This window comes from Spermophilus citellus (genome assembly GCF_964194105.1).
Source record: "Spermophilus citellus genome assembly, chromosome: 9".
NCBI classification, from domain to species: domain Eukaryota; kingdom Metazoa; phylum Chordata; class Mammalia; order Rodentia; family Sciuridae; genus Spermophilus; species Spermophilus citellus.
In genome coordinates this window covers 109,986,399-110,012,315 of record NC_138191.1, presented here as the reverse complement: position 1 = coordinate 110,012,315, position 25,917 = coordinate 109,986,399, and the positions used below count along the sequence as shown (strand labels likewise).

The window sequence follows — 25,917 nt, the reverse complement described above, 5'->3', positions numbered from 1 at the left end:
GCCCGCTGTCCCTGCCCGCTGCGTCCTCAGCTGGCGGGATCGACCGACGGCAACAGACTGATTAGTCCCAGTCTCTGCTGTAGCCTATGCCCTGTGGCTGCGGCGGCCGCTTCCCCACATCCGGAGCCCAGACAGGTGCCGCGCGTAGGGGGTTCTGGGGATTCCCTGTGACCCCGGGAGACTCCCGCTGTGTCTCCGGGACCTCAAAAGCTCAGTCTGCTTCTCGCCGTCGGGGCGATCCCTGGCCCGGCTACGGAGCAGATGCGCGCGGGCTGAGTACCCCGGACCGGCCTGCCATGGCCTGGCGCCCCGCACAGCTCTGGCTCTTGGGCCTGGCGCTGTGCGCGCTGGGAGGCAGCCCTGGTCCGCGCCCCCTGCACAGCTGTCCCCAGCGACGGCTGGGCGATCGAGAACACCGCGACATGCAGCGTGAGATTCTGGCGGTGCTCGGTTTGCCCGGGCCACCCAGGCCCCGTGCACCACCTGCTGCTGCCCGGGTGCCCGCATCTGCCCCGCTTTTCATGCTGGACCTCTACCACTCCATGGCTGGCGACGACGATGAGGATGGTGGGTCCCCGGAGCGACACCTGGGTCGCACCGACCTGGTCATGAGCTTTGTCAACATGGGTGAGTTGCAGGGGGCCCCAGGATGGCGTCAAGGACCCGGGGTGTGGTGGCCTCAGGCTGGCACTCCTGGGAGTGAATTGGGCTCCAGGGGAATTTGCGCATCCTTGGACAAAAGTGCCAAAACCTGCCCTGGGCAGGTAGTCAGGGATCTGTGACAGGACCTGTGGAGGTCAGGGGGAAGACTAGTGGTCAGGAAATGGAAGGTCTAAGAAGTGGCCCAGGTTCCCTGAGCTTTGAGGTGGACAGGCAGGCAGGATGTGAACTTCCAGGGGATACATTCACCCTGTCTCCAACCACACCCAGGCTTAGGAATCCAGTGATGTTGGGACCCACCTGGGTGGCACCAGGAAGACAGTTGGTCCTGAGAAGACTGGTGAGTAAATAGAGGCTGTGATACTGTTAGTGTGATAAGGGCTGTACTGAGGAGAGGGACAAAGTTCAGCGTGAAAGCCTGTGGTCATCATCAAAGTGACCAGAGCTAACTGACAAGCCTGAGTCCTCACATAGCAGATTCTTCCCTGTGCAGCACTGAGCCTGCGGGTGGAGTGTGCTGTCAGGGAGGGGCTGGGGAAGGAGTGGACAGACAGCTCCCTGCACCTGGGCTGTGGCCTGGCAGGGAGTGAGTGTCCAGGCCTGTGAATGACCCAAGGGACAGCTTAGACCCTCTTCTTTCCCCCAGAAAAAAGCTTGGCTCTTCCTATCTGCAGAAACCTCTCCTAAAGATCTCAAAGACGTTTCCCTCTACTACTCTTTTTTATTTATTTATTTATTTATTACTTATTTTTGTAGTTGTAGATGGACAGTGTGCCTTTATTTTATTTGCTTTTTTTTTTTTTTTTTTTTTTTTTTTTTTGTATGTGGTGCTAAGGATTGAACCAGTGCCTCACCCATGCTAGGCAAGCACTCTGCCACTGAGTCTGAGCCACAGCCACAGCCTCCTCCCCTACTACTTTTGAATGTAGAGTCCTGAGTATTTGCTGCTGGTCATATCCTTCATGCACTTTGTCTCCTGTCTGTGGCTAGTGACAAGTAGGGGCCTGGGCTGGGACAGGCAGCAGGCTGGGTCTGGGGACCAGGTGATGGGGTGAGAGCAGGGACAGGACCCTTGCTGTGACTGCCAGCCCCCTCCACACAGAGCATCACTCCTGATTCTCCTGTGAACAGCCATGGTCTCCATCCCTACCACTCAGGTGAGGACAGAGGGACCCAAAGAAGCAAGGGTACCAGTAGGATAGACAGCTTCTATGTGGCCCAGTCGGGACAAGCCTAGATTGTCAGGGCCTTGGATTCCAAATCCCATCTTCTCTGCATGTCTCATTGGGATCTGGGATTAACAAGCAGGTCTTTGTGCAGCCCTGGCTGTGGGCGGCACCCTCAGAAGGGCCTTCTTTATTCTGATGCACTCACTGCACTCTAGAACTCTCTCAGCCAGAGTAGTTTTAACTGGTAATTACCAAGGGTGTATGTGGGGATTAGACACGAACCAGGATTTCTTCCGTGTTAGAGGCCCAGGCCCAACCCCAAAGATTGGGCCCCAGAACCACTGTGGGGTCTAATAGCAGAGTTGCTGTGGTGCTGACCCAATTCCCCCCTGCTACCTCCAGCTCCACCTCTCCTGTCAGCTTCATCAGGCCCAGGAAGTGAGGCCTGTCCCTCCAGGTCCCTGACTGTTGATGGCAGTCTGTGGGACCCAGAGCTGAGGTCTCATAAGGGCCTCCCACCAAAGCGCAGGCCCCTTGGGGAGCAAGTGCCTTGGGAAGCCCCACATGATTTCCAGGACCTGCATTGGGAGTCAGGGCTGTGGTCAGAGCTGGTGACCCTGCCCCACTTGTCTGTCTATTCATTCATTCATTCACTCAACAACAGCCTGTAGACCCTTAGCTCCCCTAGGTCAGGATGAAGAAATGGGACTATTACTGTGTGGAGCAGAGGGATCCTGTCCCTGGTCTCCCTGTGCTCAGGCAAGGCACAGCCCTGAGGTTCTTGTACCACCACCTGGCCTCCCCTTACTTCCTGCATGTCTGCCTCCATTATCTGTACCTTTGCATCTCATCCAGTCTGCAGGGGTGATGTTGGATTAATGAGATGCCTCCCATCCCTGATCCTGGGCTCTGTATCAGAGGAACCTTCTCACAGCTCTGCTCCACTCCTGTGCTCGAGCTTCTCAGACCTATCTGGCCTCTTCTTCCTGAATCCTTCCCCACCCGGTGTCAGTGGAGAGGCAGGTGCCAGATTGAGAAACTGAGGAACAAACAGCACTAACAGGCAGCAGTCTAGGCAGGTTCGATGGTGCCATCTGTGCTTTTGCCCTGACCCTTTCCTGAACCAGACTAACTTATTCCTGTGGTCCCAGCAGCCAGGGACAGGGGTGGTGATGAACTGAAGTTGTTGGATTTGGAAGAACTAGGGCTGAGTGAAAATTAGGGACCTGGGTGAGTCCTGCTCTACTCTTGCCTGTCTTGTGACCTTGAAGGATGATACTTCTCCCCATGGGTTTCGGGTCTCTTCCTTTGGTTCTTTATATATATATATATGTTGTAGTTGGACACAATACTTTCATTTTATTTATTTATTTTTTACGTAGTGCTGAAGATTGAACCCAGTGCCTCACACATGCTAGGCAAACGCTCTACTGCTGAGCCACAACCCCAGCCCCTTCCTTTGATTCTTTACTGGGAAATTCTTTCATTTTCCGATTCATTCATTCATTCATTCACTCAACAAAGAGTTATTACTACCTGTAACATGCCAGGGCTAATTCTAGTTGCTGGGGACATAACAATGCTGACCTTTCAGTGGAGAGACAAATAATAAATGCATGAGCCACAGATAATTTTCAGGTGTGCTAGACTGACCCTCCCCTGCCCTGAGCAATAGCAAAGCAGACAGGACTGGGTCAAGAGATTCTGACTTAGGAGTCACACAGGCAGAATTTGCATGACTCAGACACCTATTCTCAATGTGATCTGGGCTTTCCTGTCCATCCATCCAAACTTCAGTTTCCTCCACTGTAAAATGGAGCTACTCATTTTATGGGGCTGTCAAGGGTTGTGTGAGATGCTACTCAGTGATGGGCTTATGCCCAGAACCTCCACATCTCTTTCAACATTTTGCATCTTACAAATTGCTGTCACAATTGGTTTTTAAAAGAGGAGATTAGAGCCAGGTGTAGCAGCACATGCCTATAATCCCAGTGACTCATAAGGTTGAGATGGGAGGATCTCAAGTTCAAAGCCAGCCTCAGCAACTTAGTGAGACCCTGCCTCAAAAATAAAGTGCCCCTGAGTTATATCCCCCTTACAGAGAGAGAGAGAGAGATTAGGTGATTTTCCCAAGGCCACATGGCCACATAGCAGGTCATCTTCCTGCTTTCACATCCTGGGGCCTGGTCCATCTATAGATGCAGTGAATGCTGCTTAATTAGTCAAAATATGAATGTGGGTTCTAAACTGAGAATCCTGTTTTTAATGTGTCTTTGTTGTTCTGATATTTATAGAAGTAAAGCATACTTACTATATAAACTTTAGACCATACCAAAACATAACGGTCTCCTCTGGGAATCTATTCCTATCAGCCAGTCTCCCAAGTAACTACTTTCTGATTTCTATCACTATAGATTCATTTGGCCTGTTTTATAAACTTCATATAAATGTAATCATATAATGTATAATTTTATGTCTAGCTAGTCTTTCACTAGACATATTTTTTTAAGATTCATCCATGTTCTTGTTTTATCACTGAGTTGTATTCCATTGCACAAATAGACCAGTTTTTCCCTTTTTTTTGGAGGGTGGGGGTACCAGGGATTGAAGTCAGAGGCACCCAACCACTGAGCCACATTCCCAGCCCTAATTTGTATTTTATCTAGAGTCAGGGTCTCACTGAGTTGCTTAGCACATCACTGTTGCTGAGTTTACTTTGAACTCATGATCATCCTGCCTCAGCCTCCCAAGCCACTGGGATTACAAGCATGGGCCACTGTGCCTGGCTTCCAGTTTGTCCTTATTAATTTTCTCTCTCTTTCTCTCTCTCTCTCTCTCTCTCTCTCTCTCTCTCTCTCTCTCTCTCTCTCTTTGTACTGGAGATTGAACCCAGGATTGCTCGACCACTGAGCTACATCCATCCCTTTTTATATTTTATTTTGAGACAGGGTCTCACTAAGTTGCCCAGGCTGGCCTCCAACTTGCAATCTTCTTACCTCAGCCTTGAATCACTGGGATTACATCCCAGTGCCTGGCTAAATTTATTTTTATTAATGGACATCTCAGAAACATTCCAGTTTCTGTTTATTACAAATAAAGCAGCTCTGGACATTGTGTGTGTTTGTGTGTGTGTGTGTGTGTGCGCGCACATGGGGTGGGGGGAGGGATTAATGCTGAAGATGAACCCAGAGTTTTGTGTGCATTACGAAAGTGCTCTACCACTAAGCTACTTCCGCAGCCCTGAACGTTCTTGTACACATCTTTCTATGGATATATTAAACCTGGACTTTGATCCTGAGTGTGCCGCTTGGGAGCTTGGGAGATGTTAGACAGGTTACTTACAGTCTCTTAACCTCAGTTTCCATCCCTTTAAGATACAGGAAGCAAAGCCAAACTCCAAGGCTTGTGTGAACAAAGTTTGTGTGCATTGTGGCCAACTGGATGCCTGACACATGATAGGAACTTAATGAACGGAGGCTGACCTACTCTACCCTACCTCTATGTTCCTGATCATTTTGTACCCTCTGCACAGAATATACTCACCTCCATTTCTAGTTGTCAAAACTCTACCCCCTTTTAAAAGGAAGTAGGCCAGAGTTTCCATAAATCTTGCTGTTCCCAGCCCCAACTCCACCGTGGAGCTACAGGCTCCTAGTGGTGATAGAAATCCCGTCCTTTATTGTGTCCATATCTCTTAGAATCCCAGTCTCTCTCTGCCTGTATGATCCAGGGGGCACATCAAGCCCCTCTTTCTTCTGGTCTTTGGGAAACCCTGAACAAACCTGAAAAATCTAACTCTCCATGGCACCCCCACCCCACCATGTGCCCCAGCTCCTGCGTGGCAGGTGCTCAGGCAGACTGGCAAAGCTGAAGGAAACAGGGGTGCAGCAGGAAGTGGGGAGCACCCAGAGCCAGGGAAGGAGTCTGGGCCAGGATGGGGCACAAGTGGGGCCAGCCCTCCCTGCCTTTGTGGTGCCAACAATGGGTGCAGCATCTCTCTGAGCCCTCCCCTGGGACCCCAAGTTCCACTGGGCCCTGCCTGCAGGATGGTGCCTTCAGTAGGCATTCTAGGGACCTAGTTGACATGTAAAACCTCCCCCATCCCAGTATTGCCACCTGTCAACTCCAGGGCCATTCACTTCACATTGGCTCCAAGTCTGAAAGTTCACATTATGGGACCCTAACCTCTCCTGTGACCTCCACAAAATCTCGGCCCCTTCTGGGCCTCAGTTTCCCCTTCTCTCCAGGGTTGCCCTGCAGGCCTTCCCAGCTCTGACCAAAGAATATGCCTGCCTCCTACCCACTGGTGAGGGTTCCCCAGGGGTGAGTCACAGGGTGGGAGGAACACCCAGCCCACCTCCTCATGGAAGCCTCCTCTCCACAGGCAAGAGGGGATGTGTCACTGTGACCATGTCTTTCTGGAAAATTCCCACAGTCCAGGTCTTTCCTGGGTTTCAACTGGAGGAACCATGCGTCCTTCTTGCTCCCATCTCTTGGGAACTATTTTTGACCTTGGCAGGCTTGATGTGGTGGCCTGTGCGGGTGTTCCCTTTTAATTTGGGGTCTGAAGCCATCTGAGGACTGGATCAGTAATTATGTGTACAGAGTCATTTATGGAAACAGCTCTTGAAGAAAGTCAGTAATGAGACCTGGCTGAAAATACCTCAGAAAGAACCTGGGCCTCCTCTCCCCAGAGCTGAGGTTTCTGGTGGGAGAAACCCCTTCAGGAGGCAAGATCAACAGGTCATCAATCCCACAGCTCTTCCATGGGCCTCAAGGGGCTGTGGAAACCAGGGTCTTTTCTTAGATCTGAAGTGGGGCTCCCGTAGCCTTTGTTACCAGCAGGACTAGCCAGACAGGCCTAGCCTGTCCGCCTTCAGGGCCCTGGGGAGCCTGTGCCGACCCTCAGGGGCCAGGCTGGGAGAATCCCACAGCAACATGGAAACCTCAGTGGCTTCTGATGGAGACATACTGTGACGTGGAAGGCACCCCCAGACCGGCATCTGTGCCCCAGCCCAAGGGGCTGTGAGTGCTGGGAACTGAGCCACTGTCCTGGGGACAAGAAGTCCTAGGGAAAAACAAGCAGGCACCACCCTGCCCCCAGGTCCCTAGAACTCAGAAGGCTCAATGAGCAGACTGCTGGGAGCCTCCTATGTCCATCCCCCATGTTCAGCCCTCGCCCTCCAAGAGCCCACCGTCCTGCCAGGCAGCTGAGCCAGGGGAAAGAGGGCAGACCAATTATGGGGTCTGTGAGGGGTCAGAGCAGGATCCTCAGTGAGACTGAGGGGAAAGTAGCCTTTTTTTTAATATTTATTTTTTAGTTTTCGGCGGACACAACATCTTTGTTGGTATGTGGTGCTGAGGATCGAACCCGGGCCGCACGAATGCCAGGCGAGCGCGCTACCGCTTGAGCCACATCCCCAGCCCGGAAAGTAGCCTTTAGACATGGTGGGAAGGGACAACTCAGGAGAGGGAGACCTCCAAGGGACCTCTGGGAGGAAGGTGCCTGCAGGTAGGGGGTACCAGGGGCCACGACAGACAAGCAGACAGTCAGTGGGGCCAGCTCAGGGGGTCCTAGGCTCCCCCTTGGGCCTCCAAGGCTGGGAAGGATTGGAGGGGAGGCTGATGGGCTGGTGAGAAAATTGTCCTCCTGACAGCCTCACTGAGCTGGAGGAGGAGGGTGTCCTTTGATCTGACTCTTGGTGAGAAACAAGACAGGTCACCTGGGTGAGTCTAATTTTGTCCAAGAAACAAAAATAACCAATGCTTTGTTGGTGTCAGGCTGATGGACACCAGGTTTGGCATCTGGCGGTCCATCCTATGAGTGGTGGGCACAGGGCCCTGGAGTGGACAGGCAGAATGTGGACAGTGCTGTGGCCAGGGAGGCCTTTCCCAGAAGCGTGGGATCCGGAGGTGGTTTGATCAGGCTGTGGGCAGCTGAGGGTTCTGTGATTATTTATTTTCTCAAAGCTACAGTAAGGCAGTTCAGAAAGAACCCCTTTATTTCCCCAGGCAGAGCTTTGTAGAAAGTAGCAGTGTCTGTCCCCAGCTCTGGATCCATGTCCTTCCAGCCTATGTGTCTCTATGGAGCTGGTTGTCAAGAGTCCCAGTGTTTCAGTTCAATAGAGAGATAGGCCAAACTATGGGACCAGCCCAGGTGTCTATCGATGGATGAATGGAAAAAGGAAATGTGGTGTATATACACACTGGAGCTTTATTTAGTTGTAAAGAAAAGTGAAATTATATTATTTGCAGGAATATGGATGGAACTGGAGGCTACTATGGGAAGCAAAATAAACCAAACTCAGAAGGTTAAGGGTTTTATGTTTTCACTCATGTGTGTGAAGCTAGAGGGGGAAAAAAAGAAAGAAAGGTGGTTGGGGGAAGACCAGGGATCTCATGAAAATCAAAAGGAGATCAGTAGAGGAAAGGGACCAGGAGGTAGGAGGCAGAGAGGGAGGGAGGGCAAGTTGGGAAATGCTACTGGCCAAGTTATATTATTACATTGCATGTAAGAATATGGAACAACAAATCCCATCAATGTGCACAATTATGATGCACCAATTAAAAAAAAATTTTAAAGAGTCCCTGTGGTTGCTGGAAACTACAGGTACATTGTGACCCCAGTGGCATCCAGCCCACCTCCCAGGGTCAGAGACTTTCACAGCATCAGCAGCAACTGAACTTTATACTATTATTCCTAGGTTACAAGGCTTCTCTGAATCAGGGTGCTGAGTTCTTTGGGGCTAACGTACTGAACTTCTTACAGATGAACCGTCCTTGCTCGTCACTCCATACTCCTTTTATACACCTCGGCCCCTGACCACTAGATTCCAGCCACCACAGGCTCCTTGACGTTTCTCAAACACACAGGGCCTTTGCCTCTCAGTCCCCGCTTGGATCCTCTTCCTCTACCTCTTCACCTACTGCTTCCTTTTCCTAGTAGAGACTTCAGGGACCAGGTTTTAAAGTCATGAATCAATTACCAGCATTATCCAAAGGCAGTGGTTTCTTGACCAAGGATGATTTTTGCTCCTCTGGGGATATAGGGCAATAGCTGGAATAATTTTTGGTTGTTACAACTAGGGCAGGGAAGGGACTCCTGCTAACATCTAATGGGCAAAGGTCAGGGATATTGCTAAACATCCTACAAATCACAGGAAGTTGCCCATAACAAAGACTGTCTGGCCCAAAATGTCAGCAGAGCAAAAGTCCAAAGAGACCTGTCCAAGGGCGACCAACGTTTGTTACCAGTTTGTTACCAGACGATGAGCTCATGGATATTAACATATATGTTTCAGCCTATTTTTGATAGTACAGTTGTCCCTCCTTTGGCCATTATTAAGCCCCTTAATGTGGGCTTCAGTACTTATTTTTTGCTTTTATTTTTGGGGTACTGGGGATTGTACCCAGGGGCGCTTAACCTCTGAGCCACATCCCCAGCCCTTCTTTATTTCGTATTTTGAGGCAAGGTCTCACTAAATTACTTAGGGCCTCACTAAGTTACTGGGGCTGACTTTGAACTTGCAGTCCTCCTGCCTTGGCCTCATATATATTCTCTAAGAAGAAAAAAAGTCATGAATTCAAACTGATATTTCCAATTCAAATTTAGAATTATAGGCTTTCATTTAAATTCCTAGATCTTATATTTGTAACTATTTTCTTTTATATTGAATAACTTGATCCTAACAACATTGACATAATAATAGTTTAATTTATCCTGTAATTATATATATTATACATAATATGTAGAGAAGCTAAAGAATAACAATGTGGGGGCTGGGGATGTGGCTCAAGCGGTAGCGCGCTTGCCTGGCATGCCTGCGGCCCGGGTTCGATCCTCAGCACCACATACCAACAAAGATGTTGTGTCCGCCGAGAACTAAAAAATAAATATTAAAAAAATTCTCTCTCTCTTTCTCTCTCTCCTCTCTCACTCTCTCTTTAAAAAAAAAGAATAACAATGTGACTATCGAAAACAATTTAAGATTTATTTTTAGTTCATTTTGTTCTTAAGCTACTCTACTAGGAATGGATCAGTCAAATAACTGTACTTATTTATGATACTGGGGACTTAACCCAAGGATGCTTTACCACTGAACTACATTGCCATTTTTTTTTTTTTTTTTTTTTTTTTGAGACTGGGTCTCACTAAGTTGCTTAGGGCCTCGCTAAATTGCTGAGGCTGGCCTCAAACTTGAGATCCTTGTTGTCTCAGCCTTCTGAGCCATTGGGATTACAGTTGTGGGCCACCAAGTCTGGCTCCAAATTACTGTTTTCAAATCACTTAAAATAATTCTTCATTGTGTCACCAAGCTACTACTCAAAACCCAATTAGTTCATTTGCTTCACTTTATATTTTAAATTCTTAGGTTTGCTCTTTATTCTTGTATTTTGAATTAATTTTGTTTTATACTTATAAGAAATCTTTACAAAATCTACAAAAGAGGGAACATTCAGAGCAGACCATCTTCATTTTCTACACTGTCCCTATTCCCTTCCTTCTCCAAAAGGTAATTATTTTTAGTTGGTTTATTAGTTTGTAGCCTCTCTCTCTATTTAAAATATACAATTATAGCCAGGTGGGGTGGTGCAGACCTGTTATCCCAGTGAATCAGGAGGTTAAGGCAGGAGGATCACATGTTGAAGGACAGCCTTAGCAACTTAGCAAGGCCTGGTCTCAAAATAAAAAATAAAAAGGGGGGCTGGGGATGTGGCTCAAGCAGTAATGCGCTCACCTGGCATGCGTGGGACGCTGGGTTCGATCCTCAGCACCACATAAAAAATAAAATAAAGATGTTGTGTCCACTGAAAACTGAAAAATAAATATTAAAAAATTCTCTCTCTCTCTCTCTCTCTCTCTCTCTCTCTCTCTCAAAATAAATAAATAAATAAATAAATAAATAAATAGGGTTATGGATGTGGCTCAGTGGTTAAGCACCCCTGAGTTTAATCTCTGGTAACAACACAAAACAAAGATGTGATCATTAGAGGAAGAATATATGAGAAGTCTCTGTATTATATCTTTCAACTTTTCTTGAAATCTAAATAATCTAAAATTATTTCAAAATAAAGCCAAAAACATAAATAAAATGGTCCCCCACATACTCCCTGGGTTATTTCCAGTCCCACCCTTCCTTTACGTCCTTGGTAGCACTTATTACATGTGCTGCTCTTGTTGGTGTATGTGGTTTTATCTAGCTTCCCTGGGGGGAGGGGTCTGTCTTTTGATTGCAGTGTCTCCATGCCTATATAGGGACTTGCGTACAGTATGCTCAGATTTCAAATGTGTTCAGCAAGTGATTAATATTCCTGGATGTGACCAGGAAAAACAAATGGGAAAATTGAAGCCTTCAGAAACTTGAGAAGGAAACAGAGTTAGGAATCTTCTCCCACATGCCCAAGTGAAATTCTGGGACCCTTGAAATTAGCAATTCTGGCCCCAAATTTTGTAAAGGGGAGGGAATAATTTATTATTCAGAAACCTTGTTCCAAACATCAATGGTCCCTTTCAGGGCCACCTTGGAAAGAGGATTCCTGGCAGGACATATCTCAGATGATTGGAATTCAGAACAGTGACTGGGTAGAGGGCACTCTCCTCACACCTATCAGAATCGGCCAGGGACCCAGGGATGAACTTTCTATTGCCAGCAATTGTACAGACCTTGGTCTTTCCCATGAATTCCCTCTGTGGACCCTCAACTCAGAGCATAGTATTTTTTTTTTTTTTTTTTGATACTAGGGATTGAACTCAGGGGCGCTCAACCACTGAGCCACATCCCCAGCCCCCCGCCCCTTTTCTGTATTTTATTTAGAGACAGGGTCTCACTGAGTTGCTTAGTTGCTGAGGCTGCCTGTGAACTCACGATTCTCCTGCCTCAGCCTCCCGAGCTGCTGGGATTACAGGCATACACCACCATGCCCGGCTCATAACATGCATTTTGTGCTCTGTATTCAGGCACCTGTTGTTTGAGCCAATTCCAACTTAGTTTTTATGCTTTTTTTTTTTCAGTGAACACAGTGGTGGACCACTATGGTGGAAGGAGCCCAGCTAGGAGCCAGGACTCCTGGTTCCCATTCCCACACGTGCATAAAAGTGCAAGTTGTGGGCTAGGCATATGGCTCAATGGTAGATGCTTGCCTAGCATGTGCAAGGCCCTGGATTTGATACCCAGCACCTTGCAGGGGGAAAAAAAAAGTACAAGTTGTATTTGGTGCTCTCTGTCTGAGCCAGAACTGGGAGACATTCCCAGTGGTGTGCAGTTCTGGCATCTTTGGGAGATTCCAGACCTTGGCTATGTGGTGGGGGCTGGGCATGCACTGAGAAGGAAATGTCCCTGGATAATATGTCAGAAGCATCTATTGGAGCATAACCAACTACCAATGACAGTAACAAACCTGGCTCTTTACAGTTTCCATTTGGCCCTATATCAAAGGATCATTTTGCAGATGTAGACACTGAACCCAAAAGGTTAAATGCTGTCACTAATGTCAGGTAGGTGAGGAGACACCTGGAAGCCATCCAGATGTCTTTCAGTTGAACTGACATATTTTCTCACTCCCTACTTTTATTTAGAAAGAGAAAAGTGGATGCCTTCCTTCCCCCACCCCATGGCTTTTGAGTGTCAGACACGTTCTCCTGATGAGCTGCCTGGATGCTATCACTTCAATACATCTATTAAGTTTGGAAATTAGAGGTCACACCCCTCCTGCTTCCTAAAGAATGGCCGCCACTTCTGTCCCATAGTCCTTGCCTTTTCACAGCTCTGTGTGAAAAGTGTCCCCACTTCACAGACAGGGAGACTTGAGATCACACAATGGCCTGGTGGCTGCAGGGTCAGAACCGGAGCCTGGAGCATCAACTACTGGCCAGATCAGCTACGCTTCTCAGTGCTGTCTTAGGGGCTAAAATAGAGACAGCCTTCCCCAGCACTACCAGGGGAAAATCCAGGTTCCTACAAATGCTCTTGTACAAGAGCAGCTCTCTGGATCCAAAGGAGCAGCCACTGGGCAGCTGGGAATCCATACGGTTCAGCAGAGGAAGAGACACTTCCCTTGGCCAGTTCCAGTAATATCTGTTTCAATGCTGCCTCTCAGGAAGCTTTATCAACTTCAGATGAAATTCACTGTTTTCCTAAAAATTTCCCAACTTCTAGTGCTTGCCTGGAAGAACCAGGCTGGGCAGTTTCCTGGGCTGGAATCCCTGCTTGGTTTATTGACTTCACAAACCCATAACAGAAGTTTGGAGGTTGAACAAGAATGTTTTGAGACAGTCTACGCAGGTCACATGGTCATCAAGGGAGGGCAGCTACAGAGCTTGGGAGCCACAGAGTTGGCAGGTTTGTGGATTGTTCCTTCAGTCCCCAGACCCAAGAGGGAGCCCTCAGAATGCACCTGTCAACCCCACAGTGACATAATGATGTACATAATGATGCTTTGAATGAGGTCAGGAGAATAGAGTGCCTGAGGAATCCTCCTTCACGGTCTGTCTCACATCCTGTGACAGCCAACAGCCTGAATCTATTTCATCCTAAAAATCAGGAATTTTTTCATAGCCATGTAACAGAGGTATCTATCTGTGTCATTCCTGAAGCCACTTAAATTGTCAGCAAAGTTGTATGTGTATAACTGTGTCTATAGGCAGGACACATGGGTGTAGTTATTCACCACACAAGAATCACTCAGCAAAGGTCCAGAATCCTGCCCTCAATGCTATCTGCATATGCGGGAGGGACATGGACCTCGCCCTTGTCACACTGCCTCTGAAACAGCCAAGCCCTCAGGTTGGCATGTACTGTGTGCACAGCACCCTAATGCATGGTGGGACATGCATGCTCCATCCCATTTCTCCTCCCTGGGCAGGGGATGAAGCCTCCAACCTGCTCCTGCCCTAACATGCCTATCCCCTGGCTCCACCCAGCACAGCTGTGTGCCCGTCCATTCCTGGACCAGGGAGGACATGTGGGGACCACAAAGACAGGAAGTGCTTCCCACATCCATCTGGCAGCTCAGCCTGGTGCTTTTTAAAACCTGACCTGTGGTCACTGAACCCAGTAACCACGGAAGGTTTTAAAAAGACTCAGAAACATATAATTAAAATCTCAGTGTTGGGTTTTAGGGAAGGCACTGGGCAACTCCCACCCTGCTTTCCGGAAACACAGATTTTTGACATAAGTGACAGGGAGCTAAAGTGAGATTGCCCTAAATATAACATCCTGAGCAGGTCTGTGCAGCTGGGCAAATTATTCCACAGCCATGGCCTTTGCTCAGACAGCTGGGACAGTCCCCACCTCAGGTCTCACCCCCTGCCTGTCTCACCTTCCACCCTTGCCAGCACAGGGTGCCTCTCAGATCACACTGCTGCCCACTGGCCAGAGTCAGAGCCTCACTTCTCAGCCCAGGGCTCCAGCCCGCATAAAGCGGGCCCACCCAGACCCACTGTTGCACCCAGAGAGCGAATCAGTGGGTGGTCCCCAGCCCTCCTCATCCACACACACCACTCCCCTCGGCCTAGAGCCCACCCTGCCACCTCACCATCTACCAATGTGCCTTCCCATTTGTCAAGGCCAGCTCAGATGTCACCACACCATGGGACCCTCTGACTTCCTAGAACTTTCTGGGAGCTTGTCATTCCTACCTTAGTGTTCCTTGTTCCTTCTTTCTCCCTCCTTCCTTCTTCCCCTTGTCCTTGGGTCCTTTGTCTCCCATAGTTTCTGGCAGTGGTTGTCCCTCCCTGCCCTTAGGTCCTTCAACCCTTGGCCTCACTCTACTGTCCTCTGCAGTGCCCCCCTCCTTGAACACTGAGGATAATTTGCACTCAGGCCTCATGGCCTGGCTCAGATGTCAGACCTGAGCTTTCCCCTTCCCCCACCTCCCATCCAGATACAAGGGCAGACTCTGGGAAGTCACTGTCCCACTGTAATGCAGCCGGATATGTCCCTGCCCACCAGGTTTCCCCATGGGACTAATGCCTTTTTCTGCCTTGGGTCCCATGTCCATATTCCCTTTAGCCTGGGAGTTCCCAGAGGAGAGCCTTCTGCCCTTTATCATGGATGCTGGTGCCATCAAGAAGACAAGGTGGCATTGGATGAGTTTTAGGCTTGGCCTGTTGAGCATCTCTGTCCCTGGGCTCTGTGTTCAGGACACTCCCCCAGCAGAGTCAGGAACAAATTCATGGGTAGAGGAGGAGGCTGGCCCCATGGAGGCTGCGCAGGGCCCTTTGAAGAACAGCCATTAGGTCGTGGCAGCTAACACTTGGCTCTGCCTACTCTGGAGCCTGAACCATTCCAAACACATGTGACCACCTGGCTCCCACTTTGTTTTCCAGTGGAACGTGACCGCGCCCTGGGCCACCAGGAGCCCCACTGGAAGGAGTTCCGCTTTGATCTGACCCAGATCCCAGCAGGGGAGGCTGTCACAGCTGCAGAGTTCCGGATTTATAAGCTGCCCAGCACCCACCCCCTCAACACAACGCTCCACATCAGCATGTTCGAGGTGGTCCAGGAGCACTCCAACAGGTGCCTCCCTCGGCCCAGGCACCTCCCATCTCATGGGCTCCTGGTCAAGGCTCTGGCAGTGTGTCCTGCCCCACCTGGGGGGAAGGGGCATTTCCCAGAAAAGAAAGGGGAGCTTCCTGGGAGAAGAGCCTCAGAGATGGGAAAGATGCTGGGCCAGACAGTTCCTGCCCTGCCATCCTGACTGTGGGCCCCTGGACGGGTCACTGAGCCACTGAGTCTTAGTTTCCCCACCTGCACAGTACCATGTTTTGAGTTGATTATCAGTGAAACAAGGCACAGACAGAGCTCAGAGCCAGGGCAGGACAGATATTCCAGTAGTGGTCCTGGGACCCACAGAGGCAGCTGGACCGGCCCTCAGCCATCAGTTAATTGTTCTTTCGTGTCCACAGGGAGTCTGACTTGTTCTTTTTGGATCTTCAGACGCTTCGCGCTGGGGACGAGGGCTGGCTGGTGCTGGATGTCACAGCAGCCAGTGACCGCTGGTTGCTGAACCGTAACAAGGATCTGGGACTCCGTCTCTATGTGGAAACTGAGGATGGTGAGGCTCAGGGTCTGGGCTGGGTGAGCTCCCCTGGGGCTCCAGGAGGCTGTGCCAGCTGAGGCCTCTAGAACTGTCCAAAGTGGCCTCACTGGTTCCTGGGCGCCTGGTCTTTCTCTGCTGTGCCCACTCTGAAGACTCCAGTGGATAGAGAGAGTGAGGTCCTGGACACAAGGATGCCCTCAGCCAGAGCTGCTTTTCCTCCCCCTCTTCTGAGGAACATCTGGGGTGCTGAGAGTCCAAGTGTCCTTCCCCAGGAAGGGGCAGTTCCCCCTGCAAGAGGCCCTCCACACGGGCAGTTCCTGTGCTCCAAGGACAGTAGGGGGAGGTGGCTTCATCCTCAGGCTGAGTGAGGGACTGTGGTTGGAATCCCAGCTGCGTGAGTCAGTGACATCAGCAGGTTACTTACCTTCCCAAGACTCAGTTTCCTCATCCACAAAACGAGGTTCCCTCTCTCCTTCACATACAGGAATTTGGGGAGCATGCCTTTATACCAGGCAGTGGATGGAAAGGCCAAGGGAGCACAAGATTGGTCTGTCTGAAGTCCAGTGAGAGGGCCACATGGAGGAGCAGAGGGCAGGAAGGAAACCTTGGAAGGAGACCGAGGGTGGGCAAGGGTCACTGTGAGCCGGGTAAACAGCTGGGCAAGGCGTTTGGGGTTTCTAGGGGTAGTTTAGCAGCAATGGGTGATAACAGGTTCTGACAAAGGTTTTTTTAAAAGGACGCTCTGAGATTCCCCGCTCAAGGAGGGGGAGCTTAACTCGCCAAAGGTGTGGGTGCACTCACTGCAGGGTGTCAGTGGAAATAAACCAGTGTGAGCGCCTGGCACCAGAGAGCTGTGATGGGCGGCTATCACCTTCAAACACCATCCCAGTCAGGTCACCCTGCAGTGCCTTAGCTCCTGAGTTTCAGGAAACTCTGTAGGGCTTGGGGTTTCGGTGGGGAGCAGGCGGGGAAGTAGGGATAGTGGTGGCGCCCTCACGTGGAGCGCGCCCCAGGCGGCGTCCGGGTTGCGGCGCCCTCCCTGCGGCCAGAGGAACACTCTCCTGGTGCAGCCGACCTGTTCTGACCTCAGAGCCCCACTGACCGTGGCGGGGCTGCGGCTCCATGTCCCTGCCAGTCGCTTGGGCCAGCGCTGTCCCAGAGTTGCGCCCGCCGCTCCGCCACCAGCCCTCAGTCCCGCACCTAGTTCTACACGGATGCGGAGGACAAGGTGAAGGACATCTGCAAAGGGGCGACCGTCATGCTGGGGGCGGGGGTGTTCGGGCCTGATGGCCGCGTTGCTGAGGACCACCGAGAGGGACCTGAAGTGGTGAGCAGCAACGTGGGCGTGGACGACTTCGGCCTGGGCCTCTTCCTAGCCACCAAGCAGGACCGCAGCGTGGTCTGCTCCCCCCTGGGCGAAAACACGCTGTGCGAGCAGAGGTAGCTGGAGGGCGAGCTGGACCTGGGGCTGACACCGCAGGGAACCCTGGTCCAGCGCATCCAGCGGGCAGCACTGGGGTCCCCGCCTTCTGCACGCCCACCGGCTACAGCACGGTGCAGGAAGGCGGCGCGCCCATCAGGTACTACCCCAATGGCAGACTGGCCATCCAGAGCCAGCCAAGACAGGTGAAAGAGTTCCGGGGCCAGCACTACCTCCACGAGTACGCCGTGAGGGCAGACTTCGTCTTGGCGAAGGGGTGGACCTCGCGACTCGTGATCTTCAAGGAAAGCGCCAGGACTTTCAACGTGCCCATGTGCAACGCTGCGGATGTCGCGGTGGTGGAGGTGGAAGTAATCGTGGACTTTTCTCCCAGAAGATCTCTGTCCCCACCATATATGTAGGTCGCGTGATAAAGGGGCCGAAATAAGAGAAAAAAACCCGAGCGTTTAGTCCCACGGAGCAAGGAAGATGGGAAAGCCCCGCTGGAAAACGACAAGGGATGCGCATGATCAAACGCTCCGCTCTTGAATCTGAGGACTGCACGTATGCCAGTCTGGGCATCGGAGTCCCTCTCCTGGCCAGCAACTTCGTCAGCCCTGACATGACAGTTCATCTATCTGCACAGTGACAACGGAATCCTGGGCTTGGGCCCATTTCCATGGAAAGATGAGGTGGATCTAGATGTCATCAACGCAGGCAAGCAGACTGTCACCGTGATCCCAGGGGGCTGTTTCTTTACCAGCGATGACTCCTTTGCCATGAGGCCACTATCAACCAGTTTGTGGGGACTACTCTAGTGCCCATGTGTGACTGTCACCACCCTCCCTGCTCATTGTCACTCCACCTGTCCCTGTGGTGACCTCCCTTGCCTTTTCTTCTGCACCTGTGGCTCTGCCTCCACATAGCTGCTTCCCCACCATAACCCACATGCCCCTCAGGGCTTCTCTCTGGGCCAAGTGCATGCCCAGCACTTGCAGGTCACAGCCCCTGCCTCAACATATCTCATCCACATTCCTGAGAAGGAGCCTCACAGGCCCAGTTCATTTATTTGTGGCAGGTGATGTCATAGGTCAAAGGTTGGTCTCTGAGTTTCCTCGAGTGGCCAGTGGACACCTGGTCTGAGGCCTAGCAGCTGAAGGACTGACCTTGGGTGGGGCAGCCAGTGTCCTTGACCTGTGGTGTGGAATGGAGAACCCAGTGGCTCCAGGTGGAATAAATAAGCCTGTATATACAATGTGCATATAAATGTATCGTGTGTGAGTGTGTGTGTGTGTGTGTGTTTCTATGCACACGTAATGAGTGTGTGTGGATATGTGTGTGTTGGTGCTTAGACCCAGAGGTGAAATGGACTCATGTGAACTGAGCAATAGGTGCTGTTTAGAAAGACGAAAATGAGCAGCTATCGCGTTTCTGTGGCTCAGTGTGAGAAGCTTCATGAGGGTGCAGAGGGAAGAGGTCCCCATCATGCTCTTCATACCAAAAGCCAGACAAGAACCCCAGGATGAGCTAATACCTAAGGAGATTAGGGTGGATCCGCTCAAAGAGGCTTTATCATTTGACAGGTTTGTAGTGGAGACGTGTGTCAACAACTGGGAGAAGGTTTACCTTAGAAAGCTGGAAAATAGACCTCTTTGCTGTGTTGACAACTGTGTGGAGTGTGCCTCATGAAAACAGCCAGGGAAAAGGACAGTGAGTGGTGGGAGTTGGGGAGGGGTTTTCTCTCAAGAGTTTCTCTACTGTGGTTATTACCCCTGCTCACAGTAAGGAAAAAAAAAAAAAAAAAAAAAAGGAAGAAAGAAAAAAAGGAAAAAGAAAAGAGCAGAGGCCACATGCAGGGCGTCCAGCACAGGGTGGTTCTGCTGGCACCTCCAGGGTGAACTGGCTTTTCATGGCGTCCTCAGCTGGTAGCAGTGAGGGGGTGAAATCCCGTCTTTGAGGCTCCACTCGTCCTAGGGCTGAGGCACAGGTCTCGTAACCACCAGCCTGGCCCGGTGAACGTGAACTTGGGCCCTGCAATGAAGTTGACATGGCTGAGCCCTGGCTCTGGGTTTTGTTCTCTGGGACTTGGTCTCTGCCCTCCTGAGCCCAGTGCCTGGCACATGCACAGCAGCGAGCAGTGACTGCCCTGCTCTTGGGCTGCGCTGGGCAGAGTGAACCCTGCTGTGTCCAGGTGGAGGCCGCCCCGAGCAGATGGTGTCACGAATCACACTTCGCATCGCAGAGCGTGCGCGTGCAAGACAGCACACGGCCTCTGGTCCTGCCACCAAGGAGGGTGCTCTGGTTCTGAGTGTCACCAACAGTGGACTCCGGTCATCTGAGTGACCCTGGTGTCTCTTCTGTCAAGTGTGAAACACGGGGACACCATAAAGTCGAGTGAGGCAACGAGTGGGAAAGACTTGCAAGCCTGGCAAATGCTTCGCTGTCCATGTCACTGTCAGCTGGAGGCTGGGGTCTCTGAGGCCCCCCCAACCTGCTCCCCAGGCATGCCCTCCAGGGACCTGGGGTGGACTTAGGACTCCGGTTTCAGGTGAGGAAACTGAGGCTTAGTGGGTCCCCTTGGGTCCTCAGCCTGCAGCTCCTGCTGAGGAGCAGAGTCCCTACTGGGTCCATGGTGGACCCCCTCCCATGAGTGACCCTCTCTCCTCTCTCTCAGGGCACAGTGTGGATCCTGGCCTGGCTGGCCTGCTGGGGCAACGGGCACCACGCTCCAGACAGCCTTTCATGGTCACCTTCTTCAGGGCCAGCCCGAGTCCCATCCGTGCCCCTCGGGCAGTCAGGCCACTGAAGAGGAGGCAGCCGAAGAAGACCAACGAGCTGCCGTACCCCAACAAACTCCCAGGGATCTTTGGTGAGGGCCAGGCGGGGCCCGGGTCTGAGGCCTCCTTCATGGGCAGGACCTTGGCTGGTGTGGACTGAGCCCTGGGCTTGACTGTGGAACGAGTGTGGTGGGGAGGGTGGGCTGGGGCGAGAGGTGCCTGCCCAGGGAAGCAGGAGAAGCGGCAGTGGGAGGGTGCTGCTGGGAAGCTCCTTGGAGGAGGTCCCAGGCTGAAAGACAAGGAGGTGCAGCTGGACACGGGTCACTCTGTAGTGATCGGGAGCCCTTGAAGGCTGATGAGCTGGGTCATGGCACCAGCGGGGATCCAGGGATGAGCTCCGTGAGGCCCAGTGGTTTAGTTTCTTGTGGCTCCTTTATTTGCTAAATGTGCCCACCAGTGTGTCCCCCACCTTGGGAGCACCCCAGGGGACCTGCCCAGAGCAGGAACCCCGGAAAAGACCTGGCACCGTCTGTCCCTGCAGATGACGCTCACGGCTCCCACGGGCGGCAGGTGTGCCGTCGGCACGAGCTCTATGTCAGCTTCCAGGACCTCGGCTGGCTGGTAATTTCGGACTCTGCTTTCTTCACTGGCAGCCCCACCTGCAGACCCCAAGTGTCCCTTCAGGCAGGAGGGGACATCACGTGTGGCTTTGGTTTCCTTTTCACGTAATTCTTTTCTCTGGGTTTGCTAAGTTTCCTAAATGAGAAAGTTTTCACTTTTATAGTGAGAAAATTTTTTTGTTGAGGCTGGGGTGGGCAGAGGAGCATGTACTGCAGCTGGGGGCGGGCAGGCCAGGGAGGACAAAGCAGAGAGAGGGTGGCATGTGACAAGGACAGAGCCTGAGGCCCAATCCTGTGTACTGAGGGTCGCCAGATGGATTCAAGCCTCAGGTGGAGACTGCCAGGGGTCCCAAGAGTGGGGCTGGGTCCTGAGGCTTAGGGACTGTAAGGGGCAGCCCTGGGTGGTCCTGTGGTAGGTGCTGGGCTGAGGGGCTGGTCAGGGGGCATGGGGATGGGCTCACCTTCTCCCATTCCCCCCAGGACTGGGTCATCGCCCCCCGAGGCTACTCGGCCTATTACTGTGAGGGAGAGTGCTCCTTCCCACTGGACTCCTGCATGAACGCCACCAACCATGCCATCCTGCAATCCCTGGTCAGTGCCACGGTCCTGGTCACGGGTGGGGGACAGGGGGCTCGTCAGCCAGGAAGGTGGTGCAAGCAGCTGCTGACAGGAGCTTCACCTGCAGGGACTCCGTCACAGGTCCAGGCTCTCACATGGCCACAGCCTGCAGGGAGACTCACTTGCATCCGAGCACGCGCACGCTAGTCAGCATGCACCCAGACACACTCTGTGCCCTGCGTGTGCACGTGTGGCACCCAGACAGACCTGTGTGTGGCTGCCCAGCCTGGTGCAGGCTCCACTCCTCTGAGTCCTGTGAACCCTGGTGGGTCTAGCTTCCCTGACACAGGTGCACACGTGTGCGTGACCTGGGCGTGGGCACCCCCTGCCTGGTGGGGCCCCTGGCCAGGTGTGTCTCTGTACTTGTGGGCGTGGCTCCCCTGGGGCCCCTCCCAGCTCTTTTCTGGCCATTTGGGTTTTCTCAGGTCTTGGGCTTGCGGTGCCTCAGGGACTGGGCACCTTCAGGTCATGGAAGAAGGTTCTCGCATGAGCGTAGTTTCTGTTGCTTATCGCCAGTGTGATGTGTGTGTTGACTCTGGTGACTGCAACTTTTGCCTAGATGCTGGTCCCAGAATCCCCTGGACTGTTTTCCTAGTAGGAGGTTGTTCAGAGGTGACGCCTTAGAGAGTAATGAACTTGATGGTGCCTCCTTGAGCTTCCTGTTGCATGGGGCAGTGGTTCCGCAGGACTTGTCCCCTGCCCACATGTCCTCAGCCTCTGCCTCTGCAGGCCCACAGTGGCTCAGCAAACGTGAGCACCCTGGGAGGCTGTGGAGAGCACAGATGCAAACCAGCGACAAAGGAGATGTGTTCTCGGGAGACGGGGATCACTGGGCTTTGGGTGGAGGGAGCCTGGACTGGGCCACTCTGCACTGGGGGAGCAGCCCCATCAGGAGCTGGAGGAAGAGGGCCCTGAGATGGAGCTGGGTGGGTTCAGGGCCAGCAGGAAGCAGGGGTTGGAGGGCAGGGAGGGCAGGGAGGGCGAGGGTGGTGGAGTTGGGCTGGCAGGGCCACTGAGGCAGGCTCGGGCTCCCTGTGAGGAGAGCAGGTTTTATTCCAAGTAAATAACAATTCAGGGGTTTAGCAAAGCAGAGCTGGAGTCCTGGGTAGAAGTCTTTCTGTGGTGGCAGTGTCGGGGTGGCCCAGGGGAGTGGGAGGTGGAAGGGGCGGGGAGAGGAGTGAGGGGCTATCTTGTCCTCTGATGGGAGGTGAGGGCAGCTTGGTCATGGGAGGTGGTTCCCAAGTAGCATGAATGGTGGGGGCTGAGCACCCTCCCCACTTAGGAGCAGGGGGAGGGAGGCGGGAGGCAGGTGGGGCTGAGCAACTGGGTGAATGAGGCTCCATTCAGAGTTCCCAGGACCAGGATGGGAGGCTGGACATGGGCAGAGTTGTTGTCAGGGTCGGAGGAAATGAGTGGCCCTGCTGAGGCCCCTTCCACCCACAAGGTCGAATGTGCAGGTGAATCACACATCTGCAGTTGTACACAGAGGTCCAAGGGGACGTTCAGAATAGAGATGCCACATGGGGAGGGTCTGCAAGTGGTGAGAACAGATGAGACCCCTGCAGCAGTGCAGGAGAGATGGCCAGGACAAGGTGGGGCTCCCAGGGCCTGGGGAGGAGAAGGAGCCACAGGGGTCTGTGGGAGGCCGGGATATAGCAGGTGAGCAAGCCTCACTGAGGGCCAAGAGAAGGGGGTCCCCCCAGGCCCACCCATGGGGCCACTGTCCACACAGCAGCCAGCAGGATCTTCCTACAACCAACCTGCCCACATCATTCTCAGCCAAGAGACTTCAAGGGCTTCCCATTCTTCCCAGAGGAAGTCTGAGCCCTTGGCCTTGGACACAGGCCCCTCATCAGCCCCCTGTCCCCCTGTGCAACATCCCCCAGCCACATGTCCTTCCCATTCTCAGCTGGCCACCAGGACTCTGGTAACTTTTGTTACCAGGCCACCCTCACATTTTTGCAGGGGACAGACGAGGTAAGTCACCGAAGATAGCAGGAAACAGTTTTATTTGGCTGCAGCCAGGTTCAGAGGGCACAGCTTTTGCTGTAATCAATCAATCCCCTGAACCCCGAGTTCAGATAGTTTCAGAGTTTTATACCCAGCATGTAAGGGGAGGGGCTCAGGAGTTCACAGTCTGCAGAAGTTCACATAAAAGCAGCTTTTTCTTCCACTGTTCTGGGCAGGTTAACCCTTCAAGGACAACACCTGAGAAGGGGAGAGCTTCTTCTCCACTTTCTTTCCTCCCCCTGCCAGCTGTTACCATGGAGCCCAGTTGGTAACTTCTTCTCTTACTTTTGAAATGTAAACATTTCTGTGAAGCTCCGGCCCAAGGCCAAAAGCCTAGTTAAAAGAATCTGTTTTTCTTAACACACTCTGCATTTGCAGACACACTTCTACAAACTACTATATTGGACAAATGGTTGTGAAAAACTTTACTTACACTCCACAAATGGGGTGTTCAGCACCTGGAGTGCTGATCTCTTCCAGGCCCAAGGTCAAGTAAGACAGAACAACAGATAATAGGAAGTTTAACTACATTCAACTCTTTTGTAGAGAATCTACCCTCTCCCCATCCATTTCCCATGAGGTTATGAGAACAGGGAGAATCCTGGCTCCCCTTGGCTCCTGTACAGACACAGCGTATTGAGAATGAGAAAAGTGTGTTTCTCTGCGTTCTTCAGAGAATATTGTGGTCTCTCGATATATAATTTGTCCTCAAGGATACATAGTCTCTGAGATCCAGCACTTCTTCCATGTAGTGTGTGGCTCAAAAATGAATTGATCCAGGTGCAATGACACACACCTTAATCCCAGTGATGGGAGGTTGAGGCAGGAGGGTGGGTCTCAAGTTTAAGGCCAGCTTGGGCAATTTAGCCAAAATCCTGCTCCAAAATAAAAAGTAAAAAGAGGGCTGGGGATATAGTTCAGTTGGTAGAGTGCTCACCTCGCATGCACAAGGCCTGGGTTAAATCCTCAGCACTATTTAAAAAAAATAATAAAATAAAATAAAAAGAGCTGGGGATGCTCAATTTAGAGTACCCCAGAGTTCAATTCCCTATACAAAATAATAATAATAATAATAATAAAGAATTGAATGGATGACACCTTACACTCCACAAATCAGTCTGTGGGTGCTGATGGATTAAAGGGCATCACCCTTTGTGTTACTCCTGGTGAAGCTCAGGGCTCAGGGAAGGAGCAAGGAGCACCAGCATCCTGTGGTGCTGACTTCCCTCCCATGTCCCAGATCAGGGAAGGTCCTTTGGGGTTCTAGCCACTTAGGGACCCTTGGACTGCACAGAAGGCTGGTATCTCTTGGGTCCTCCCATGTGGCCTGTAGATGGAAAGTTGGGATCAGCAGCCTCCGGGTTCCAGACCAGCTGCATATCCCTCCAGAGGCTTCTGGCCCTTACGCTAGCACAGTGTCTGGTGACAGTCCTCCCTAGCAGATTGGCTCAGAATTAGGGCCAGGAGAAGGGAGCCAGGGCAGCATCACACAGCTTCATCCAGGTCCTGGTCAGCAGCACTGTGAGGCCTTGGAGCAGCCAAACACACAGGAGGGAAGCAGGTTCCTTTGCTCTCTGGCTCCCCTCGAAGGTGGCGGTGCTGTCTCCCAGGACCCTTGTGTGTGAGTCCTGTGAGGGATCCAGGATAAATGGCAGCTCATCCTGGATACCGCTGGCTCCTTCAGCTCTTTGGGGAGGGCAAAGGCTGCTTTAGTGGGGGTGAGGGATCTGGCACCTGGTTCCAGTCCTGCTTCACTCAGGCTCATCACGTAGCCCACCGTGTGGCCTCAGGCCTCAGTTCATCCTTGGCAGAGACCATTCCTTGCCTTGGCTGCTGTTGTTGAGTGGGGAGCACAGCCAGGCTCTAGGTCTCATCCACTGGTTCCATGAATGCTCCACACACTCCAGCTGTGTAGGGACAGACCTGTGCACAGCTAATGACGGACCCCATGGGGATAGAGTAGAAGTGTAAAGTGTGGGGAAGCAGAGGCTGCAGGTGCGCCCCAGCACATGTTGCCCACGTGTGGAGGTAGCAGATATGGCAGGGATGGGCAGGGGACCCAGAGAGCTGAGGAACAGGTGTGCAGGGCCTGGACAGCAGTGCCAGGTGTCCAGCTGTGTGTCCAGGGCGGTGGGCAGGGCAGATGTGCCTGGTGGAAACTGCCTGCCTGCAGGTGGAGAGTGGTCTCGGATGGGGCTGGGGGCTGAGACCTGTAGGACAGGCCAGTGCAGGCAGCAGAGGGTAGCTTGGGTGGGTTCTAGGAGGAGGCTGCTAAGCTCATAATCCCACCCCGTGTCTCCTCCCTGGCCAGATGCATTTGATGAAGCCGGACGCAGTCCCCAAGGCATGCTGTGCACCCACCAAACTGAGCGCCACCTCTGTGCTCTACTATGACAGCAGCAACAATGTCATCCTGCGCAAGCACCGCAACATGGTGGTCAAGGCCTGTGGCTGCCACTGAGGCCCTCCATTTGCACTGCTGCTGCTGTCCCTCCCCATCTGGATCAGGCTCCTCTCCAGATGCAGGGGACCCTCATAAGCACTCAGAGCTCACTGTAGTGGGGGACCCCTCCTTCCACTGCTCCCTCCTGCCAAGCTTCTTG

At 52.2% G+C, this 25,917-nt stretch overlaps 1 protein-coding gene and 1 pseudogene across 3 annotated transcripts; both read left to right on the top strand.

Annotated features, from left to right (window-relative positions):
• LOC308657262 (bone morphogenetic protein 8A-like) lies at positions 1 to 25,917 on the top strand. 2 transcript variants are annotated; one of them, XM_081308799.1, is made up of 7 exons: positions 1 to 627; positions 15,157 to 15,346; positions 15,736 to 15,884; positions 19,964 to 20,158; positions 20,608 to 20,687; positions 21,167 to 21,277; positions 25,626 to 25,917. In XM_081308799.1, exons 1-7 carry the CDS (start codon positions 87 to 89, stop codon positions 25,773 to 25,775), a joined length of 1,416 nt encoding a protein of 471 aa, XP_081164925.1. In that variant the 5' UTR covers positions 1 to 86; the 3' UTR covers positions 25,776 to 25,917. The 2 variants fall into 2 exon arrangements, with proteins under 2 accessions (XP_081164925.1, XP_081164924.1); XM_081308798.1 differs by having other exon boundaries at positions 21,167 to 21,316.
• On the top strand, positions 17,128 to 18,107 carry LOC308656803 (succinyl-CoA:3-ketoacid coenzyme A transferase 2, mitochondrial-like; annotated as a pseudogene). Its single transcript has one exon. The product of its transcript is annotated as a succinyl-CoA:3-ketoacid coenzyme A transferase 2, mitochondrial-like (transcript).

Bases quoted from the DNA above. Each gene is read 5' to 3' on its own strand.
- LOC308657262 (XM_081308798.1), top strand. From the start codon at position 87: ATGCCCTGTGGCTGCGGCGGCCGCTTCCCCACATCCGGAGCCCAGACA. The intron at 15,347-15,735 runs GTGCCTCCCTCG...TCGTGTCCACAG, and splicing joins GTCCAGGAGCACTCCAACAG to GGAGTCTGACTTGTTCTTTT. The intron at 20,159-20,607 runs GTGAGGGCCAGG...CTGTCCCTGCAG, and splicing joins CAAACTCCCAGGGATCTTTG to ATGACGCTCACGGCTCCCAC.